General features: G+C 37.9%; 1 protein-coding gene across 2 annotated transcripts; it reads right to left on the bottom strand.

Moving 5' to 3' along the window:
- Positions 1-1,337: 1,337 nt before the first annotated feature.
- LOC109174124 (homeobox-leucine zipper protein ATHB-14-like) lies at positions 1,338-8,261 on the bottom strand. Of its 2 annotated transcripts, none has more exons than XM_019323419.1 (19): positions 8,229-8,261; positions 7,642-7,869; positions 6,081-6,240; positions 5,838-5,950; positions 5,622-5,712; positions 5,427-5,522; positions 5,213-5,326; positions 5,041-5,124; positions 4,799-4,954; positions 4,646-4,720; positions 4,458-4,564; positions 4,185-4,374; positions 3,889-4,077; positions 3,710-3,790; positions 3,493-3,627; positions 2,636-2,967; positions 2,419-2,530; positions 1,781-1,930; positions 1,338-1,689 (listed from the first exon to the last, which is right to left on the bottom strand). In XM_019323419.1, exons 1-19 carry the CDS (start codon positions 8,246-8,248, stop codon positions 1,543-1,545), a joined length of 2,580 nt encoding a protein of 859 aa, XP_019178964.1. In that variant the 5' UTR covers positions 8,249-8,261; the 3' UTR covers positions 1,338-1,542. The 2 variants fall into 2 exon arrangements, with proteins under 2 accessions (XP_019178964.1, XP_019178963.1); XM_019323418.1 differs by having other exon boundaries at positions 8,165-8,257.
- Between the last annotated feature and the right edge of the window lie 14,382 nt (positions 8,262-22,643).

The following is a 22,643-nucleotide window of genomic DNA, read 5'->3' as shown; positions in this document are numbered from 1 at the left end:
TTTTTTAAAATTTTCAACTTAAATTATTTACACTTTAACTCTCACTTGAGCAAGATAGAAGTCAAATCAACACTAAGTAAGCATCAACTCAATATATATTAACTTATTGTTAATATTCGAATACGCCTAATCGCACTTTTTTTTAGAGCTTTTTAAATTTTGGGTCCAATTGCTAAATATTTTGTCAAGTATGATGGCCTAAATAATGAAAACTTCTCTTAATTTTTATAATGTTGTACATAATAGTGTTGTTACTTAGTTAAAAAGTGTAATACATTTTGGTAATAATATAAAGAAAGTATACTTTTTACTAAGCATAAAATACACCTAAAATATTATTATGCACCATGCTGTAAAAAATTTCTCCTTTTTTCTTTCATACTATTCTTTAATAGAGAAAATAACACTTTTCTCCCTAAATTATAGACTTATAGCACATTTTTTCCCTGATTTATTTATGTATTCACATTTGCACTCTCAATTATTTTAAAAGGGGCGATTTTCCTCCCTTTGATTTTAAATGGACATTTTTATCTTGAAATAATTATTTCATTTATTTTTCTTTTTTTAACAAGTTATTACTTAAATGTAGAATGATCACGATCCGATTTGAATAGAAGAACCGAACATTACTAACTAAGCAGTCTAGCCTGCCTCTTAGAGCATCCACAGTAGTTTAACCCCGTTGTTATTAGGAAAGAGAAAATGTGGATGAGAAATAAAAAGAAAAAATAAAAAGAAAACTAACATTAAAATGAACAATAAAAAGTTACTGAAAAGTCAAAGTGGTCGCCATCTGACGCGCCCCAACGGGCGCGTGTGCTTGTGGGTGCGAATTGCGCCTAACGCGCTGCTTCAACGATTTTTTTTTTAATCAATTAAGATCTTGCTGGAGAATTAGTTCTTCAAAAATTAATCTCCACATCAATGTATGATCCCCATATGAGTTATTTCCATTGACATAAACCCCTAAATCACCCCTGATAATGGTGCTCTTAGATAGGTGAAAATTTGTTAACAAAAAAATTTTAATGATTTTTACACACTCCAAAGAATTATGAGTTGTGGTGGTGTTTGACAATGAATGATAATAAAGCAACCTTTTGGAATGTAACAATTCAATGGTTGCAATAATGTTGTCGCAAGTGAAAATGACCAGAACAAACAAACAAACATATGACCTAGTACGTACTCCTAAACTCAACTATACCAACCACCCAATTACTAGCTTAGCTAGGTGGTCCCTAACATAACCACCATGATTGAAATCTCAACAAACATTCTCAGATAAGATTTCCAGATGAAAGGTGGGAATAGACAGCTAGAATCATTGGCCATTAAGAAAAACATATGCCCATCATTACCATAATGTCTCATGCAAATATATTTAAACATAAAACACAGCTACCATATCATCATGTCATACAACCTTTAATTTTTAACCAAAATACTGGGGGTACTGCAAAATAACTTAGACGACGAGGTTCTGTAGCTATCCGAGTAGTAGTAGTAATAGTAGTAGTAACATTACACGACCACTTATTAAACGAAAGACCAATTTACGAACATGAAAGCTAGGCAGTGATTGGTGTCATCGTCGTTCAGAACCTTCCACGCAACAGCTTGTTCGTAAGACACGGGCCTGCCCATGCTGGATACACAGATTCCGGCTGGTAGATACGCAAACCCCTGCAAAAATTTTACGTGGTAAAGTGAGAAAAAGCTAGCAAAACAATTTTGACGGGGCTCTTCGTGTAAAAATTGTATTGTGAGTTATGACCTGCTGCATGATCTTCGAGAACTCCGAGACAAGAACTTTCCGACCTGCTTCATCTAGAATCTTATCAAGCATTATATCCTGGAGGGCGAGAAGTGTGGTTTCTAGCAAGTCTAGCCCTGCCTGGTTCGCAAATGTGAAAACTGCAGAAGCCTGCATATATCATTAAAAGACTTAGCTTGTCAATTTTCTCATCTCTTTATCTTCTTAATTGCATTATTGTAATACAAGCAATGTTGAAAAAAACGCTAGGCGCCTGGGGACCACCTAGGGCGCCTAGGAGGCCGACCGCCTGGCGCCTAGGCGCGATTTTTGCAACACTGAATACAAGTTTTATATATATATATATATATATATATATATATATATATATACGGTCACGCTCAGGTGCGAACTGGGCTTCCCGTGAGAATGCACCGCAACTACTACACGAATCACAAGATATCTGGCATCCGTGGGAGTAGTTGAGGTGCATTTGTGTAGCAGGTGCGGTGCATTCCTTTGGTAATTCGCACGAGAAAGCTGGCTCACATTTGAACGCTTATATATATATAATGAAATTGTCGGGCCACCCATCGATAGTAAGCAAGGTTCAAAAGCGCAAAATAAAAAGGGAAAATAGATGGATGGATGCTACTAACATTCATTTTGACGGAGCAGCACATTATTGCATCAGAATGGTGCCAGAGTTGTTTCAAAACGGCATCACCGGCTTGTGACTCTAACTGTAGCAGTTCACTCCCAGTATGCATTCTGAAAAAAATACAATTTCAACATTATATTGAGTTGATCCCGAACAAAATTACTACAATTTATCAACTAGTAAATGACACTAAGGGAAAGCATCGAATTCCATACCTATAGCTCCTGCAGATCCATCGAGCCAAAGTAATAGCTTCTGGGGAGCCAGGTAATGGCCTTGGCGTCAAATTGGAGCTGAGTTGGGACGGAGCGATGGCCATTGCCACTCGCTGAACAGAACTTACAATGCTACGCACATATTGACGGGCCATAGCAGCAACATTGTCGCGATAATGGTTCTCAAAAGTGAACTGGAACGCGATTGTCAGAACGGAACGGAGGTTGTAATTGTTAGATTCAACTTCACCACCAGCGGGACGAGTACTTCCGCCGTTTCCTGCTTCAAGGGTAGAAGCTAAATCCAAGGTTCGAGTCGTTCCGGGTGCATCCTGCAACGTTGACAACACGGGGTAAACTCGAAATGTTAATCAATTAAATTGGCAGCGTCGTAGCTTGCTTGCATTTAATATGACCGAAGCGTTTTTTTTTTTTCGTATTATCAAAAGTCAAAACCATACAATACGGGGGTAACCCCAGGTTTGAGCCAGTCAGTTATGGGCAACCTAGGTTGGTTTACCTCCTTGTGGTCCTTTGTCAACTAGGGTCACAAGGCGGGATTTACCCAGTGCACACCCTCGGGTTTGAGCCAGTCAGTTATGGGCAACCTAGGCTGATTTACCTCCTTGTGTCCTTTGTCAACTAGGGTCACAAGGCGGGATTTACCCAGTGCACACCCTCGAGTTTGAGCCAGTCAGTTATGGGCAACCTAGGCTGATTTATCTCCTAGTGTCCTTTGTCAACTAGGGTCACAAGGCGGGATTTACCCAGTGCACACCCTCAGGTAGTGGTTGCGGGTTTCCCTCGTCACCCCAAAAAAAAAAAAAAAAAAAAAAAAAAACGGTACAATACTCAACTGATTTTGGCTCCACCGGGATGACACGAAAACCAGATGGGAGCAGAGGAGCATCATCGCCAAAAGATTCATCAATTGGCGCAAAAACAAGCTGTGCACAAGCTCCCGCAGCGTTCTCATCAATGCCACTGCATAGCTGTCATTTGTATTAAAACGTATCAGAACCAATAAAATCCACGATTTTCTTTTCTACAGCCAAAAAAGCCCTCTAAACAAACCTGTAACAAGTACATATCCCGTGATAACGCTATGTCCTCGGGTGAAAAGGCATGACCCTCCAGACGAACCACCTCCAGAAACTAGTAACAAAAGAACAAGGGAGGGATAATTTATAACAGATCGAACCTTTAGCCTATTGTTTCACGATATAAAAGGGGAGTAGAGCTACGCAAACTACCTCCTCGTGCTCCACAGTCTGAGCGAGAGGTAAAATGACCTGGCTACTAGGGAAGCCTCCCGGCCTTGCGCAAGGCACAGCATATGGACTAGCTTTAAGAGAAGCAGCAGAATACGCATCGACCCCATAGTCGGCCCACTCAGAACGGTGCTCCCTCAGGAAACGAACAAGTAAAGCAGGGGGAACATTCTGCACCCAAAATACCAAACAAGTAAGACACGAATAATTACAATTTACAAATAGGTGAGAAACATTGAAATATATTTAGTTTCTAAGGATACTCGCTTAAAACTTGCCTGAAGCAGCATTGATGCCCTTGCACACAGGACTCCGCCAAAAGTCGGAAGCATCGATAAATTATTGTACTGGGAACCCAGAAATTTGCTCGGAGACGAGTTTATGGCAATGGTTACATCCTCTACACCGTCACTTCCCAGAACCGTCCATCCATCATCAACAAACCCATTAACAGCATCATTGAATCCCCTGCAACAAATTGCGAAAACCAGTAAGGACAAGGAATAAGCAGATATTTCACAGCTCAAAACCTCGGGAAATTAAAATTTCACCTGCATAGTCTCTGACTTAGAGCCCTCAGAACTGCGGGTTGTCGGCCCCCACTGTACTGTATTTCTCCACTCGTTTCCTGTGCAATTTGCCGTATGTGGCGCAAGGCCTGCCCAAAGCGAATATCCAAGTTTAATCGTAAAAACAAGTCGAAAGATCTTGCATATCAAAGACATATATTATTGCTTACAGCCATCGTCATCTTCTGTACAAGAATCTTGGATGACTCGTAGAGTGGTCTCAGAACTTCAGGAACGTTCCAAGCCTAAGGAAAGTCGAAAGATGAGAAGGATCGATGTAACAGAACTTCATATACCCGAGAATGCTTGGAATCACTACTTACATCGAGATCAACATGATCGACAATGTGAATAATGGAGCCCCCTCCCTCGCAAGGCCTTATAAGATAGCCACTTGGTAGCATTTCTGCCCTCACAAAGCTCGTGGCAGGAGGCCCTGACGGGCCACCAGTTTTAGAACTCAACGATCTCTCGCATATCTGTAAATTATACGAAAAACGAGTTAACAATGAATATCTCAGACATCGTTGGATTTGTAATGTATGTATAGCCTCAAAACATGTACCACAAGACTGCCATCTTCCAAGCTCGTAGTATATCTCAGCGTCCAAAAGTCCCGAGCTGATGCCAATGTTGTCGGTGCATATGTCTAAAAAATAAAACCATAGTATATAATAGATACCTATTATATTGCCCGAAACTAATGAAAAATCCATATACAAAGACAGCGTATATACCTGCATATATATGAGTTCAATCGTCCCTCCATTCCCTGTCGGGAGTACACTCAGCACATCAAGACAACGGCAATCACGATACCAGGAAGGACGATCTTTTAGAATCTCAGCAACCTGTAATAAGATCAGCAACATATTATATTACAACCCAAAAATTAAAATTAAAACTCGAAGAAAATTGGGGGGATAAAAATTGGAGTTTGAACTTGAATACCTTTGTGGGCTCGAGGCTCACAAGACCACAGGCTCGTCCTGCTACTCCGCTACAGTTGCGGGAAACAGCAACGATCCCAATGGAATCCGGACCAGGCTAAACGGGTAAAGGAGAAGGAATAAGGAATACCATTTGAGCATTAACGAAGCATATAACATTTACGAAAATTAGATTAGAAAAACCGAAATCGCATACCTTCATCCCAATCATCTGAACCCAGTCGACAGCCGTTCCAGTAGCCTTTCCAAGGAACTCTGCCAGGGTCTCCTCAGCTATTGCGAGAAGGCTAAAGAAACAAGGAAAAACACTGGCTACTATTAACTATTAACTAAGAACTAAGAAAGGCACCGTAGAATTAGGCGTATAATTATTATGATCCTAAAATGGACACAAGATTACAAATTCAATTACCCAGCTGGGTTGTTAGCATCCCTTTGAGGATGCTGGGGTGTTGGGTTCTGTTGTTGCTGCTGACCACTCACGACCACAGATTCACAGCTGGTATCTGTGGTCGTAGTGTTAACCTGTCGCAAAATTTAACTCAATATAAGCATACAAAACATATGAGGCATATAGTATAATAATTAAGCAAAGTGGAATTGAAACGGGGCAAAACTTTGTCTTCATTATGCAAATTCAGTGTGTCGTACTTACAGTATGCAATTGTGTTCTCATATAACCATTCTCATAAACTAGCTGAGAGACCTGCTTCTGCAAACGGTCATTCTCTTCCATCAAAAGCTTGTTCATAGCACTCAGCTTCCGGTTAACAGTTTGTAGACGAGAAGCTTCTTTTCTTTGTTTTTCACGGCATCTATATAGGAAAATTGAAAAAAAAGATTAGTTCCCATACAAACAAATTCATCAAAAGCGGGGATAAGGTCACAAGTTCAATCAGGTAACCTAGACTGGTTTATTTTCTTGTGGTCCTTTGCCGACTAAGGTCGGAAGGCGAGGTTTCCCTACACACCCAAAAGGGTTATGGGGTTTCCCTACACCCGAAAGGGTTATGGGGTTTCCCTCGTCATCCAAAAAAAAATCATCAAAAGCTTGTTCATAGCAATGTTAGGGTTCAAATACAATTGAACCATTGTGCCTATGTACATTGCCATTGTGAGAGAAGGAAAAACCAGTGCTAAAATTAAACAAATAATTCATATTATCACAAATGTTCATATTCAATGAGTTTAACAAAGGTGCCATATAATTGAAAATTTCTTCATTTTACCTTATAGGCAGAACTTTAAGAAGGTTGTGCCTTTTTCTATTCTTAAAGAAAGGCATAAAATTCTCATTTTTTTAATACAACAAATGAAAATGGATAGTGAACAAAATGAAATGCTTGTCTTGTTCTTTTTTTTTTTTTTTTTTTGAGAAATGCTTGTCTTGTTCTATTTTCCCACAAAACTTTCAACAAATCTACCAGTAGCAATCAAGAAACCAATTTATGGACAAAATAGAAGTCTGGTCAACTTAAACCATTCATTGACTGCATCATAGTCTGAGCAGAGAGATCCCAAACTCCCATAATAACCACAATAAGCATTAAAAAAAAAAAATTATACCCATTTATCAAAAATTATTTTGTTCAAAAAAAAAAGTTGAAAAATTTTATCAAACTAAAAAGCCCACATTTTTCCCTCTTAAACCCACAATCTGACTCCTTTCATAGATGTCAGGCTCTCACCTAAAAATGAGAATAAATAAAACCCAAATCCAAAATGCCTGCCTCCATAATTATTTATGAAAAGATTTTCAAAAAAAAAAAAAAAACCTAAAAGTGGAAACTTTTTTATTTATCAAACCCAAGTTTGAATCAGAACATTTTACAGAGTAATCTTTCTAGGTTTTTGGTTGTACCAAGATAAAACCAAACGGCACACAAGAAAAAGAATAATAAATGAATGCCTTGAAATCCCAAAATCGGCATTAAATAGAAAACCCAAATTACCCCAACAAAAGGGTGACCAAAACTTTCAACTCGCAAAAAGTAGAGTTAAAAGAAAAATCTCAGCATTAATGCATTCAAAGAAAATGAAGATACCCAGAAAAACCCAGAAAAGAAAAACAAAAAACAAACCTCCTACAAACCAAAACATGACCCAAAGTTTAAAAGGAAAGGATAAAGATGAGAAGTTCAGAAAGGGAAAAGTTGTAAAAGACCCCAAAAGAAAAAAAGGGAAATTTACAGAAAACACAGAGACAAACATATAACCTTCTGTTTTGGAACCAGACTTTGATCTGTTTAGGCTCAATGTTAGAGAGAATGGGGCACTCCCTAATGAGCTGTTGCCTCCTAAGAGAGGAGGGCTTTGGGCACTCGGAATAGACTCTCTCAAGAGCCTCCACCTGCTCTGGAGTGTACCGAACATATTTGCTGCTGTCCATCTGGTGCTGTTGATGCTTACCGCTACTGTTACTCCCACCGCTGTTGGATGATTCTCTGTGCATAACCAAAGCCATAATCTTTACACAAAATTCAATTTTTCTTTTCAATCAAACAAGAAATGGGTTTTGTTGCATGAACAAATTAAAGGCAGGCAGGCTCTCTCCACCAAGAGAGCCTCCTCTCTCACTCATTAAGATTACTCGTTTTCTTTTTTTTGGTTCTTGATATCCTCACAGGTGAGAAAAGATTTGATCTTTTTTTCCCCTTCTGTGAAGCAATAGGGTATGGTGGGAGTGAAAAGAAATATAAAACAGGAGAAGAAGGGGAGGGGGCTTGGTAGCTATCCTACCCAGTACCCACTGCGCCTCTATAAGAGAAGAGAAGAGAGAGAGAGAGGTCCCCTGGGTGTTTACTCTTTATCATAGACGCCCATCTCGAGAACTTTTTCCGTATATGGTAGTAGTATGTTATATGCTCATACGTATGTATGTATACGCATTAGAGATATATATATATAGAGAGAGAGAGAGAGAGAGGGAGAGAGAGACGCACAGCCGCACAGTGACAGAGCAATGAACAGCACGGGTCTTTTACTGTAATAAAACTTTTTGAGTTTTTTCTGCCTTTCTTTTTCTTCTTGAAAATTGTAGTGTACTACTGTGTTACAAAACTCCAAAATACCATTGTATATATACTTATTTCTACCAAAATATCTCCCACAAATTTTTGACAATGAGTAACTCTCGTGGGAGGCCATCTCATGTATCGTTATCCATGAAACAGATCAGGTCAATCCTAACTCTCGTGATAGACCATTTCGTGTATCGTTATCCATGAAACCGATCAGATCAAAATAAAAATATAAATATTCATATTCAAAAATGTATTACGGAGTGTCAAACACATTGTGCTCAGATGACATGTAGTGACCTCTCTCATGTGAGAAGTCATGAGATTAAGCCTCATTGAGGCATTGTTGACTCTTTATGCTTAGGGTACTACAACGTAATAGAGTTAGTAGCATTAAAAAAATGTACTCCGTATTACGCAGTACTAATCACAAATAAAGTATAATACTTTTTTAGGAAAATTGTAATATTTTTAAATCAATATTTAAAAATATTATATTTTTCTTCAAAAGTATTATCATTTATTTTATGAGTAACAAACACTTTATTCGTGATTAGTACTATATTTTCTAACATAAGTATTACATTTTCATCTTGATCCAACTCGTCTCACATACAATGATCCGTGAGACGGTCTCATATAAGTTTTTGTCTTTTATAATATACTCGCTCATTTTAATTTGTGTCTGATTCAGTTAATGATAATGAGATTGAATTAATATTATTTTTACTCCAAGTTTTTCATAATATTAACTTTTAGTATTAGTATATAAAATTTGTATATTTATAAATCATATCAAATATACTTTTAAACACACACACAAAAAAATACTAAAGAAAATAAACAATGAAGAAAAAAGTTTATCAAACCAATTAATAATAAACATAACCGATAGAAGTACTTTTTTTAGAATTGTGTAAGTATTTGAAAATGTAATCTTTTTTATTTTCATAATAAGACATTTTTCTATATAGGGCATTGTACATTTTTCTAATATTATACGTGTAACCGTTATGAGTTATCATAATCACCTAATATCGCGAATTAGAAAATATTTTAAAATTACCTGAATTTCATTACAATTACACTTCATTTTGTATTTAATACAAATTTTAATATATATATATATATATATATATATATATATATATATATATATATAAAATATCGGCTTTAAAATACTAAAAAAAAAAATAACGCAAAGAAAAAAAAATTGATTTGATCAATAAATAATGCATATAATTGATAAAAGTAGTTTCTTTTATTTTTAGAATTTATAAGTATTTGAAAAATGTACTCTTTTTTTAATTTAGAATAAGACATTTTTTTTATATAGGGTATTCTACATTATCCTAATATTATATGTGTAATGGTGGCCGAATTTTTACGAGTCATCATAATAAAAAAATTTTAGTACTACTGACTGTTACAATATAGTATCTGGGAGAGTCAATTCATGCCGCTAGACCACAAGATCATTGGCATATAGTTTACCGCAATGCTAAATTAATAAATGTAAATAAATAAAATTTATAACTTATTTAAATTAGATTTTATTAAAGGTAAATCAAACTCATAAAATACAAAATGGAGCTCAATGACACCTTTGTGACTCTTCCAAATGAGAGGTTACATGTTTGAACTCCAGTAACGGTATTGACTCTTTGTGTTCATATACTACTTTAGTACTCAAAAAAAAAAAAATCATAAAGTAAAATAAAAAAATACTACTCATACTTTCAAATTCTACTCTCTTTTTTATGTTGACATTTTCATTCCGACTCATGGAATAAAAATAACTAATTATTAATTGTCACAAATGATGTAGTAGAAATAAAAAAATACATATAGTAGAACTCAAATAAAATACAAGTAACTGCATTTCCTTGCGGTGTTGCGCCCATACATACATGGTGAGGTGTATATAACGCATGCATGGATGCATAGAAGGCATGATGAGAGAGAAATTGGTGCTGATTTGGATACAGATTACCTCGTATTTATACGTATAAGTACATGTTACATAGGTTTGGAATACCGTATGCCAGTTCTAGAGTAAGACAGATTTAAAAACCATCAAAAATGGAATTAATGACATCATTTTTAGCAGTCAATAATGAAATCATACAAAAAATTTCCACTGCCGTCTAAATTGAAAATAAATACGGCTCTGGAAGACTAAATAATAAAATAATTCACAGTAATATCCTAAAAGTTTTAACCGCGTTTACTTCGTATTATGTTATAGAAAAAAAAAATACTTGCATGAACAGCTAGTTGATCACATGCAGGGACGGAGGAAGAGGGGAGGCAGGGGGGCGGCTGCCCCCACCCCCATCCCATATATAGTATTTGTATGTATATATGTATATATAGAACATATTTAGTCTTAGTATAAAAAAATTATAAAATATTAATAAGAAGTGAGTTAGAGTAGGTGGTAGAGTACAACTTTGGTAATAATGAGGTTAAGAGTTTCAATCTTAGCATCAACATAGTTTTACAATTCTTTTTTAATAGCTTTTTTAATATTACACACACTCTCTATAATAAGATGTGTAATTTATAATGTGTTTTCTATTCAAATTATTTTATTAATTATGTTTCATATTTTGTTATGAATATTTTTATAAAGTTTCGATGTGTTTTATTTTTCGTCTATATCAAACAATATTTACAATTATATTTCTTAGGTAGTTTATTTATTTATTTTTAAATTATCTCTTTTGTTTTAATGTTTCGCCTTTTCTAGAAAAATTTTCTGAATCCGTCTGTACTGTTTCGCCCCCCCCCCCCCCCCCCCCCCTCCAACCGAATTTCTGGCTCCGTCCCTGATCACATGGATGAAGTTTAAGAATAATGACTAAGAATTGAGTTCTAAGTGAGTTGAACTCATTCTGTGCAGTAAGTAAATGTTTAACATACATCTATGCATCCTCTCGGATGCTCGGTCAGGTCGTGGTTGGGGATTTGAATTTTTCTCTTCAAATTGACATAGACGGACAATATTATGTTAAGAGTTTATGTGTATTATGTTATGAGTTTATGTGTATTATGTATTATGTTAGATTATGTGTATTATGTTATGAGTTAATGTGTATTCTGTTATGAGTTTATGTACATACGAAACATGAGATTTTTTTTTTTTTAGAACTTAACTGCAGAAACGGGAAGCAGAATTTCAAAAAAAAAAAAAAAAAAAACAGATACAAAACGACATCGTTTTGGCCAGGACACACAATGCATGATATAATTTGCCCAATTATTACTTGAAAGCCTATTAGTAACCTGTAAAAAAATATAAATTGTACATTGTTACTTGTTTGATGATCTAATTGCATATTTTTAAGTTTAATGACTTAATTGCATAGACCTAACAAAGTTAATGACATATTTGACACTTTTTTCTACATTATAGAAATTCTTAAATATAAATAGTAAAATATTATATGCTATTATTTGGTTCAAAGAGATGTGAGACCTTTTAAAACATATAAAATTCTTAAACTTGATTTTTAATTCATATTTAGTTGTGTTGAGCATATATAATATATAAACATAAATGTGCAATCCAACTATTAGTTTAGGCTTTTAGTTGAGGTGGAGCGCATGCTTCAATTTGGTATAAGCATAAATGTGCAATCCAACTATTAGCTTAGACTTTTAGTTGTATACATAGAAATCTTATTCTATACATTTATTAGGTTCCGTAAAATACACGAGAATTTTAAATTATTTAGAAATATATTTTTTTTTAACCAAATGCCAAGTACCTTGTGTTCAGATGGCATGTAGTAACTCTCTCATATGGGAGGTCATGAGATCAAGTCTCAGTGGAAGTGATGTTGACTCTTTGTGCGGCACTACAATGTAATAGATTCAGTAGCTTCAAAAAAAAAATTGAACCAAACTACATTTTGCTTCTCAATGCATTGGTAAGTTTGTAATTTTGTTGAAGTTGGATAGCTATCTCATACTACTACCACCTTTGAAAAGAAATTAAGCAAAGCTTTCAAAGGAAAATACTTTTTACCCCTCATAATTTTCCCCTTCTATATTTCTTCTCTTGTGACATATAATTATTGAGTGTCATAAATTAGCGTAGAGCATCTCTAAAAGTTTAAGTTACTTTTTAGAGAGTTTTTTCAGAGCTATGTAGATGTAGGAAAGAGGGAGAAGATGGAAAGGGGGAGCAATATATATATATATATATATATATATATATATATATATATATATATATGCTATTTATACGCCTGTTGGTTGTGATAGGTGCACCTGACACACATATGCAATGAGTAAGCTTTATTATTATTTTTTAAAATAAAAGTGGACCCCACAAAAAAACATTTGCAGGAGTATAATTTTCTTTTATCTCCTCCACAAAAGCTTAAGTGTATGAAAAAACCACAAAAAATGCTCTGAACAATAAAGTTTTCAATCGAATAGTGTCATGTCATGAAGGGAAATTAAGAAAGAAATTTTTTTAGGGGTGAATAGCATTACTCTTGTTAGAAATGATATTAAAGGTGTACAATTTCTTGATGAAGTTTAGCAAGAAACTCAAACCTTATTACATCCCTCCTTTGTTTATTCAACAATGTTTATTTAGATAGCATAATCTCATGAGGTTTTCTCTCTCTCTCTCTCTCTCTCTCTCTCTCTCTCTCCTCTAATACGAGGTTTTTCTTCTAGGGTTTATCCTGATTTGTTTTTCTTCACGCTTTTTCTTGTTATGGCGTCTGTTGATGTTGAGAGCTTGGGTAAGGAGTGTGCCACTTTGGCTATTGACGATGGAGAGAAGGGTCTTATTATATTGGGGCTTGAAGAGAGTGATGTGTCTGCCATATACTTGAGGTTTGTAGGAGTTGGGCGGGTAGTGACTAATCGTCATGTTTAGTTCCCGGTGTTCTAGGATGTTATCGCGAGTGTCTAGCGCCCGGCAAGGGGCGTTAGCATCAAGGAGTTTGGTTCGGAACGCTTCCTCTTTTAGTTCTTCCATGAAATGGATATTTCCAGAGTTTTGGAGGATGCATGAGCCATGGTTCGACCAATTTTGAAGTCTCTTGGAGGACGTTCATGCACGTGTGTGTGACTCTCGATATCACGAAGCTGCTAAGGAAGACTATGAAGATGAAAAAACCAGGTGGGGATTGGTTTTGGGTGGATCTAAAGTACGAGAGATTGCCTAATTTCTGCTTTGCTTGTGGCATTATAGGCCACTCTAAGCGATTTTACCAGGCTATTTTAGGTACAAGGGAGGTGAGGAAGCCGAGGAAATTTGGCTCGAAACTCCGAGTGGCCGGCAAGAGTGGTGAGACGGTGAAACCGAATCGGTGGTTGGTGATAGACTCATCGCCGACATTGAATGGGGAAACCCAAACGACTTTCTCCGGTGGTAACGGCTCCATGCAAGGTAAACGGTTGGCTGTCATTAATGAGAATATTATGGCGACAAGAGAGGGTAGCGAGACTATTATGGCGACAAGAGAGGGTAGCGAGGAAAGCAAGGGTGGGGGGGGAGTGATGGTAATTTATTTCAAGCGGAGGATTCGGGAAGTGAGGGTGTTATTCTTGTGAACCAGAAGCGTAGGCGGGTAGGAAGTGAAGTGGGCTCTTTTGGGCATGATGTTAATGAAAACCCAATGATTATAGAGTCTTTTTTATCTGTTGGGGCAGGTCTTGCGGAGCAGGCCCGCCAGCCCAAATGAGTATTCTAAGCTCGAATTGTCATGGGCTTAGGCCGCCTATGATGATAAACACTATTTCTATTGTTTAATTTACACAAATTCTTTTTATAATCATTTACAATTTTAGTTAATTTTGTACATTCTTTTATTTTTTTAATAATTATTTTAGTTTGGGCTTATGGTATTTTTTTATTTATTATTAGGCTAGTTTAACCCACTATTTTTTTAGCCCAACAATTAGCAGCCATCAAATAAATCTTTAATCTCTTTCCGTGACTCCGTCAATTCCAGCGCGGATGAGAGACCAAAAGAAGTAGTTCTTATTCATTTGGAGGATCTGGTCGATCAGTGAGAGCTCAGAGAAGTAGTTGGTTGAGCAGTATAAATACGGGCGATGTTGAAGAAGGAATCATCAATTCACCAATTCCGAACGAATTCCGGAGGCGGTCTGTAACAATTTCCGGTGGGCGACGAATAATTTCTCTATCATCGGCCGCAGCTCGTCTGGAAGGTTTAGGCAGTTTCCGGCGCTTCGGAGCAGAATTCGTTCGGTGGTAGCTTCATCTCAGGCTTTTGGGGTTTAGCGGCAAACCTGACTTGGCAGCAAACAAATTGAATTGATTTGGACAATTCCCTGGCAGCAAGTTCTGTACGAAAATTCTTCAATATCTTTATTATTTTTATTTGTTTAATTTATTTTGTGTTTAATTCTTGAAAGATGATGTTGTATGAGATAATTGTTGCCAATTTCTTTATGTTTTGCTAAATACTTTATTTTAGGAATATGATAATATTGCTATGAAAGTTTTGTATTAAATTATGTTTGATTTTACGAATCTTATTAAGTTTTATCTTAATTTTGTATTGCGATTAGTTGTGTTGAATCTGGCCAATTTTAGCATAATTAGTTTGTTTAGGGGAGTTATAGAGTATACACCATGTTTAGTAATTCTAAACTCTGTAGGATAAAAAGATAAGTAATTTGACAGTCCTGTTGGTTTATGTATTTGGTTCACAACCCGGGTATTCCGTAAGTTCTTTTAGGCATAATGAGTTTTAATCGTTCGAATAAATGTCTTAAGCATATGAACGGTTAAAGCACGTGATTTACTTTTACGCCATACGAACTTATCATATTTGAGAAAAGAGCGGACCCTTAATTGATTGACAAGTTAAACTAGTTTGCAGAATTAGTAATAATGATTGATTCATGTTCCTAGCCTTTATTACCTTGTTGTTTCGTTTCATGGTTAATTTATTATCTTTTCTGCCTTGTTTTCCACTTCGTTTCCATTTAGTTTAATCCATTTTGATTTGCATTTGGTTTTTAAATCCTTTAATATCAAGTTTATTATTTTTGTTATTAAATTGCATTGTTACAATAACATGAGAAGCGGCGTGGGAAGACAAAATGAGTGAAGAAAGGTGATTCTTCACACTCCAAAGGAATAATGAGGGATCCCCACACCTTGGAAGAGTAGAATCACACCATAGGGAAAAAAGATGAGATTGGGAGCTTCAAGTCACACGAAAGGCGGATGAAAAGCTTGGAGTAGATCATTCGGGAGAATCTCTTCCCTTTTCTCTTACTTTCATTGTTCTTTGCATCTTCTTTAATACTTGTGTAATGAAGACAATGTTAGCCATGATTGGCTAAGCTTATTTTGGGATTTTTGGGTTGAAAAGTATTTATGAACCTATGTGCCTTGTTGTTAATTTCCTTAATGAAATATATGTGTTTGTGTTTTAATATCTTGTGTTGGAATTGTGGTTTATATTATTGATACTTGTAATTAAGGATCCAAATTACTTGTTACATTGCTATATTTATGTCTTGATGGGAGTTAGGGCATAATTTGGGCACCCACAATTGCACTTGGCTATTGCACCTTGAGAGAGGGCATTTTGGCTAAGGAGTCTTGATTGATTGCTCTTGAATTGTTTGAGTGATTATTTCATGGGAATGAATGTATTCACTCACATTATTTTGGGTTGGAATTATGAGAGTAATTCCTCGCCTTTGTATGCAATCTTTCATACTTGTTTAAGACCAAATTAATTATTTCACTCTAGATTGGCACTAGGTGATTAAACACTTTAGTCTCAAAAATCTCCATCTTCATTCTATTGAATTTCCAAGGTTGCTTGCCTTGTCTTTATTTTGCTATTATTTGTTGAACCATCTCTCGTGACTTTAGGAATAACTTCTCGTGATTGAATTGGTAGCTAGTGCTTAATACTACAGTTCCTTGTGGATCGATAACCCCGGAATACTCCGGGTATTTGTTTGTTAAAATATGCTACAATCAGATACTCATAGTGCTTTTGTACCAAGGCAGTCTATTGTTGATAACATGCTTTTAGCTTATGAGATTAATCACTATCTTAATAGGAGTAGGGTTGGGGGTCAGGAGCAATATGCAGCCTTGAAACTCGATATGAGTAAGGCGTATGATAGGGTTGAGTGGTGTTATTTGGAGAGGGTAATGAGGAAAATGGGTTTTGATGGACATTGGATTTCGTTGGTTATGAGTTGTGTTTCTACTGTTAGCTATAATGTCCTTATTGAGGGTTAGGAGTGGGGGCTGGTGATCCCATTTAGGGGACTTCGGTAAGGTGATCTTTTATCCCCTTACATTTTTTGCTTGTCATGGATGGGTTTTTTTAGTTTGCTTAGACAAAAAGAGAAGATGGTTGTAGGTGGGGCTCCCTCGATTAGTCACTTATGTTTTAATGATGATGTTATGTTGTTTTTTAGGGCTAATTATAGGGAGGTGGGAGTTATAAAGGAGGTTTTGTACTGTTTTGAATTGGCTTCGGGTCAAGTGGTAAACTTTGATAAGTCAGAAGTGAGTTTTGGGGGTAATGTAGGTTGGGAGGACAGGGACGTTGTGTGTGATGAGTTGGGGTCCGTAGTACTGTGTTGGGAGGGCAGTGCGGAGGAAAATGAGATTCTGGGTTAGGTAAAGGAGAGAATTCGGGCAAGGATTGGGCTTTGGATGAATAAGTCTATGTCTATGGTTGGGAGGGAGATTAAGACTGTGCTTCAAATGGTGCCAAATTATGCTATGCAGGTGTTTTTGCTCCCCAGGGGTATGTGCAACAAGCTGGAAATTATGTTTAATTTGCTTTGGTGGGGTTGCGAGAGGAGAGAGGGTAGCCGAGGTATTAGGTGGAAACGGTGGGCTGATTTGTGTAAACCTAAGCAGATGAGGGGGGAGGGGGATGGGTTTTTGGCGGGTGCGTGAAATGAATGTGGATTTTCTTGGGAAGCAAGGGTGAATTCTTTTAACGAAGCCTAATTGTTTAGTGGTGAGGGTTTTTTGTGGTAAATATTACCCGAGGATGTCTTTTAGTTATGCTATTTTAGGTCGTGACCCTTCGTTTGTTTGTAGAAGTATTTGGGAGGTTTGGGAGAGATTGAGTGGTGGTATCCGGTGGAGGGTGGGGGATAGTAAGACTGTTACAGCACGTTTGGTTCACGGAATGAATTTTGAGGTAATAGGAATGTTATTCCATAAAGAATAGAATAGGCAAGGAATAGAATAGGATTTGTATTCTGTTGTTTGGTTCGCGGAAGGAATAGACTTTAGGAATTATATTACAGTGTTTGGTTGATTTAAGGAATAGAAATGAAATATGTTTTAAAAGATATAAATACCCTTATAAAAATATGTGATGGTGGCGATGGTGACGGTGGCGGTGGCGGTGGTGGTGGTAGTGGTGGTGGTGGCGGTGGCAGTGGTGGGGGCGACGGTGGTGGTGTTGATGGTGACGGTTGTGGCAGTGGTGGTGGGGGTAGCGACGGTTGTGCCGGCGGTGGTGGTGGTGGTGTGGGCAGCGACGGTTGTGTCGGCGGTGGTGGTGGTGGTGGTGGCGGCGGTGCTGCTGCTGTGTGGTGGTTCTGGTGGTGGCGGCGGCGGCGGCGATGGTGGTGGCGGTGGCGGTGATGGTGGCGGTGGCAGTGGTGGGGGCGGTGACGGTTGTGGCGATGGTGACGGTTGTGGCGATGGTGGTGGTGGTGGTGGTGGTGGTGGTGGTAGTGGGGGCGGCGGTGATGGGGCGGCGGCGGTGATGGTGGTGGTGGCGGCGACGACGATGGTGGTGGTGGCGGCGACGATGGTGGCGGCGGTGACGACGGTGGTGAAATAGGATAAATTTATATATATGATAAAAAAAATTAGGTTAAAGAAAGGGGTAAAAAAGGAAATAGATTCTAAAATCTATTCCTAAGCGTTCAGTAATATGCTAATACCAGGGGGGGCCCTAGTAATAGCTATTACCTTATTTGAGGTAATAGGCAATATTCCTGGTAATAGAAATGGTTACCAAACAACGGAATAGGCCTATTACTGGGAATGCTATGCCATTCCCGGCCTATTCCGTGAACCAAACGGGCCATTAGGGTTTTGGGGGATGCTTGGCTTCCTTTTATTTCTAATCCTTGTGTTGAAACTCTTATGCATGTTTATATGAGAAATGATATTATCCACAGTTTAATGAATTATGAAACAAACTACTTGGGATGTTGAAATTCTAGATGATCTTTTTTCTAATAGGGATAAGCGTTTAATTCTAAAGGTGCTTATTTCTCTCTCGTAGGGTTTGGATGTTCCTTTCTAGGGTAAGGGGGTAGTGGGTTTTACTCAGTTAAGAGTGCTTATAGGTATTATGGGGGGGGGGGGGCGGGGGGGGGGGGTGGTGGATGATAATAGGTGGACTGTTGTGTGGAACCTGTCTATCCAACCAAAGATTAAATGTTTCTTTTGGAGCTTGTGTTCAAATGCTTTGCCAACAAAGGTTGCTTCGTGTTCCAACATGTGCTTGTCGATACTGTGTGTACCTTTTGTAGTTGTGTAGGGGAGTCGGCTAAGCATCTCTTTTGGCGGTGTGAGTTTGCTAAGAGAGTGTGGGCGTGTTATTGGTGGGTTTGGAACAAAATGATGGGGGGGGGGGGGTGGGGGGGGGGATGGTTTATGGGATTGGATTCTGGGGGTTATGCAACAGCTTAGTAAGACAGAGTTGGCTCGTTATGTGGTTATTTGTTGGGGAGATTACGGGGGCTCGGAACAGAGGTGTTTGGGAGGGGACAGAGAGTCAGCCTAGGGAGGTGGTGCGGTCGGCATCAACTTACCTTTGTGACTGGAGGCCGGTTGGTGATAGGGGTGCTAGGGATAACCATACTATGAGTACAGTGGAGGAAGGGTGGCAGATTCTGGCGTTGAGAGCGTTAAAATTGAACGTGGATGCAGCTATTTGTGAGGACCGGATTATGCTAGGTATGGGGTGGGTTTTGCGTGGGGATGGTGGACAATTTGTGGCAGCTGGTGCGGTGGGTTGAGAGGGGGCATGTTTGCCTCGGGAGGCAGAGGCCTTGGCTGTTCAGGAAGCTCTAAGCTAGCCAAAGGGGCAAAATTTTGATGGAGTTCAAGTCGAAACGGATGCTCAACATATTATTATTCAACTCCATTCAAATAACTTGACGCCTTATGGTTTAATTCTTAAAGATATTTCTTTTCTTGTGTCTTTATTTCAGAATGTGAGTCTTAGTTTTTTTAAGCGTTCTGCTAATCATGTGGCACATCTTTTAGCCAGAAACGCTAATATGTTGGCGTGTAGTTGGTTTTGGTTTGATACCGGCCCCTCCTTTATTTCTTAGGCTTTGTGTAATGACGTTATGGTGATTTAATGGATTTGTGGTTTTATTTTCAAAAAGAAATAATATATATTTGATACACCAACAGTGTATAACTAGCTACCAAATATAAGGTTTTGTTTTAATGCAATAGTTATAAAGTACTCCATGTTAAAATGGTGACGCCCACACAAGAAAAGCATGTATGCATATTTTAATGATTTCAAAATGATGGTTCACATGTGTTGGTCTCGGTGAGGGTTAGGGTACAAGCTTAGATGGGGGGTGAATAGACTTGTGACGGGACGCTTTTTCGCTTACAGTTCTCTTTTGATATAGCATCGTCAAAAGTGTAGGTGTGCAAGGGTCGTGTGTGATGTAGGATAAAACGGGGAATGAGAATCATCCCGAGTGTCGTAGTCAATGAATGACAATTTGGAAGTTGAGCAGAAGGTACAGTGAGGTCGATTTGGCGTTGAGTGATTCGATTCAAGTAAGATTGAGTAAAGAGTTGAATGTTGAGAAACAAAGAATGAAAAGCTTTGAAGTAAGGGAAGACAAATAAGGGAAAACCGGATTAGGATTGTGCTACAATTGCATTGTGTGATTGGTTGTTCCCGAGATGAGAGGTTGTGGTGATTTGAATGTGAGTTACAAGTCAAGAGAAATGGCTTGCTAGTGCGTAGTTAATTCGGTCTATACGCCTCCCGTAGGAATTCTCATTCTCTATGGGGTATTTTAACAAACACCTTGCCTCCATTTCTTTCCGGGCCTTGCCCTCTCGGATCTAGGACGGGAATGGGGAGGATTAAGAGGCCTACTATACCTAGATCTAGCAATCTCTTGCCTAGATCTAGGATTCCAACATCATCCATGGAGTTGGGCCCCACTCCAAGGAAGCTACAAAGTTCATCCTCAACAACAAGACATTCATAACATCATCAATCAATCGCCACAATATAGCAAATCAAATCAAACCCGTCAACACAATAGCAATCTACGCAACAATCCTAATCCCTAGAATTTTAGCCAAGCATCATTAAGATCAAGATCAAGCAATTGCAAAATAGGCAAAAATAGATATGATCAATGAAGAATAAGGAGTAGATTTTACCCAAATGCAAGCTAGATCTATTCAATAGCAAGTAGTTGATGAAGATCTGAACACCAAAGGCTTCAAATCTCGAAATCTTCTTACAAAATCAAAGGTTTTTGTCTAAAATCTAGTGAGGGAAAATGTAAACCTAATCTAGATCTAAAAACTTCTCTCTAAAATTGGAAAAACCCTAAAAATTCTGTGGAACTCTCCTCCCTAGAACTCCCCCAAATGAATCAGAATTTTGCCTTAAATATAGCAATTCCATTCGGCCTCCCATTTACGCACGTCGTCACGCCGTGACGCCGGCGTAAATATGGGGGGGGGGGGGGGGGGGGGGGAATAATTCCCTTCCGCGCCTAGCTGTATCCGACTCCATAAGTTTGGAATTACGCCGCCTTCATGCCGTGAGCCTCCGCGTAAATTGGAAAATAATCCTCCTCCGCGCTTGCTTTGCCTTGTCCTTTTTACACCACCATCACGTCGTGAGGCCGGGCGTAAATGGGAATAATTCCCCTTTTCTCCTCCTCTCGTGCGTGGCTATGGCGTGTTTGGTCTTTGTATGCGTTCTCTTCTTGGATTTGAAATTTTTAACCTCTTTTGCCACTTTTCTTGCCCAAAAACACCTATAATCATGCAAAATACAATTGGGAAGGTATCTTTGTGCTAAACCGTATTTTTAGGGTAATTTACTCTCAAATGCAAGGCTTAAAGGTTAAAAACATGCAAAAACACCTTCAAAAGGTTCCTAAAATCTAGCATATTTTGACGCTTATCAACTTGTATAGCTTTTGAAAACTTTTACGAATCGTTAAAGTACCCGAGAGGTAACTTTAACGTCTCGAGAGTATACAACGCAAATTGTTTTAACCCTTTTTAAAGTTTCTATGCACATAGTTTTAATCTTTGTAAAATTTTAGGTTTGATTCTGAATATATGCAATAAAAGCAATAAATAAGTAAAGATAGATAGAGAGATTTTTATAGTGGTTGGCCAACATAGTCTACTCCACTCTTCTTCTTGAACACTTTGGAAGATTGAACTATACAATTAGAGTACAATAACCGGACGTTCACGCTTTGAACACATAGCCAGTCGTGAACTCCATCAGGTTTTTCAACTCCACAGAAGAGTTTACTCCGCCCCTTTCTACTTCTACTGAGTAGAGAATACAGTTGGAAGAAAATAAAATTCTTCTTTCTCCAACAAAGAGAGCTTGGCTTGATGGTCTTGATCGTCTCTTGTGAAAGTAGCTCAAGTCAATTATAATCTGAATAACAACATTGTAGCTTGTCTCTCTTTCTTAATCACTAGTCGCTAGATGAAATCACTTAAAGCTTTTAACATTTAATAAATTTAAAATGACCAGCTCCTTCTTCAGTTGTACAAGAGGGTATTTATAGACGAGTGAAAAAGGTCAGATGGAGGAAAACCAATTTCAAACGGCTATGGACCAGCGTGTATATATCGGCAGGTAGGTGAGCATTGTTAGATTTTCCAGCCGTTAAAGACTTAAATTGCGTTGAACATATCTTTTTGTTCTTCACAAAATGTCAAGGCTTTTTTGGAAATATCTTTACCTTCGGATGTATTCCTAGGACTCACTTTGCCTTGGACACATTCGCTCATCATTTAAGGTTTCAGACTGTTTAGCTAAGAGAATGTCTCGAGCATCCCTTTTGAATGGTTAACTAGGTTAACACTTCAAGCCTTAAACCTCTCAGATCCGAATGGTTGACTTTACCACTCGCCCCTTTTACTCCTCGAATGGTAGGTC

This window comes from Ipomoea nil, unplaced genomic scaffold, assembly GCF_001879475.1.
Source record: "Ipomoea nil cultivar Tokyo-kokei standard unplaced genomic scaffold, Asagao_1.1 scaffold0519, whole genome shotgun sequence".
NCBI lineage: Eukaryota > Viridiplantae > Streptophyta > Magnoliopsida > Solanales > Convolvulaceae > Ipomoea > Ipomoea nil.
This window is presented reverse-complemented; position numbering and strand designations above follow the sequence as displayed.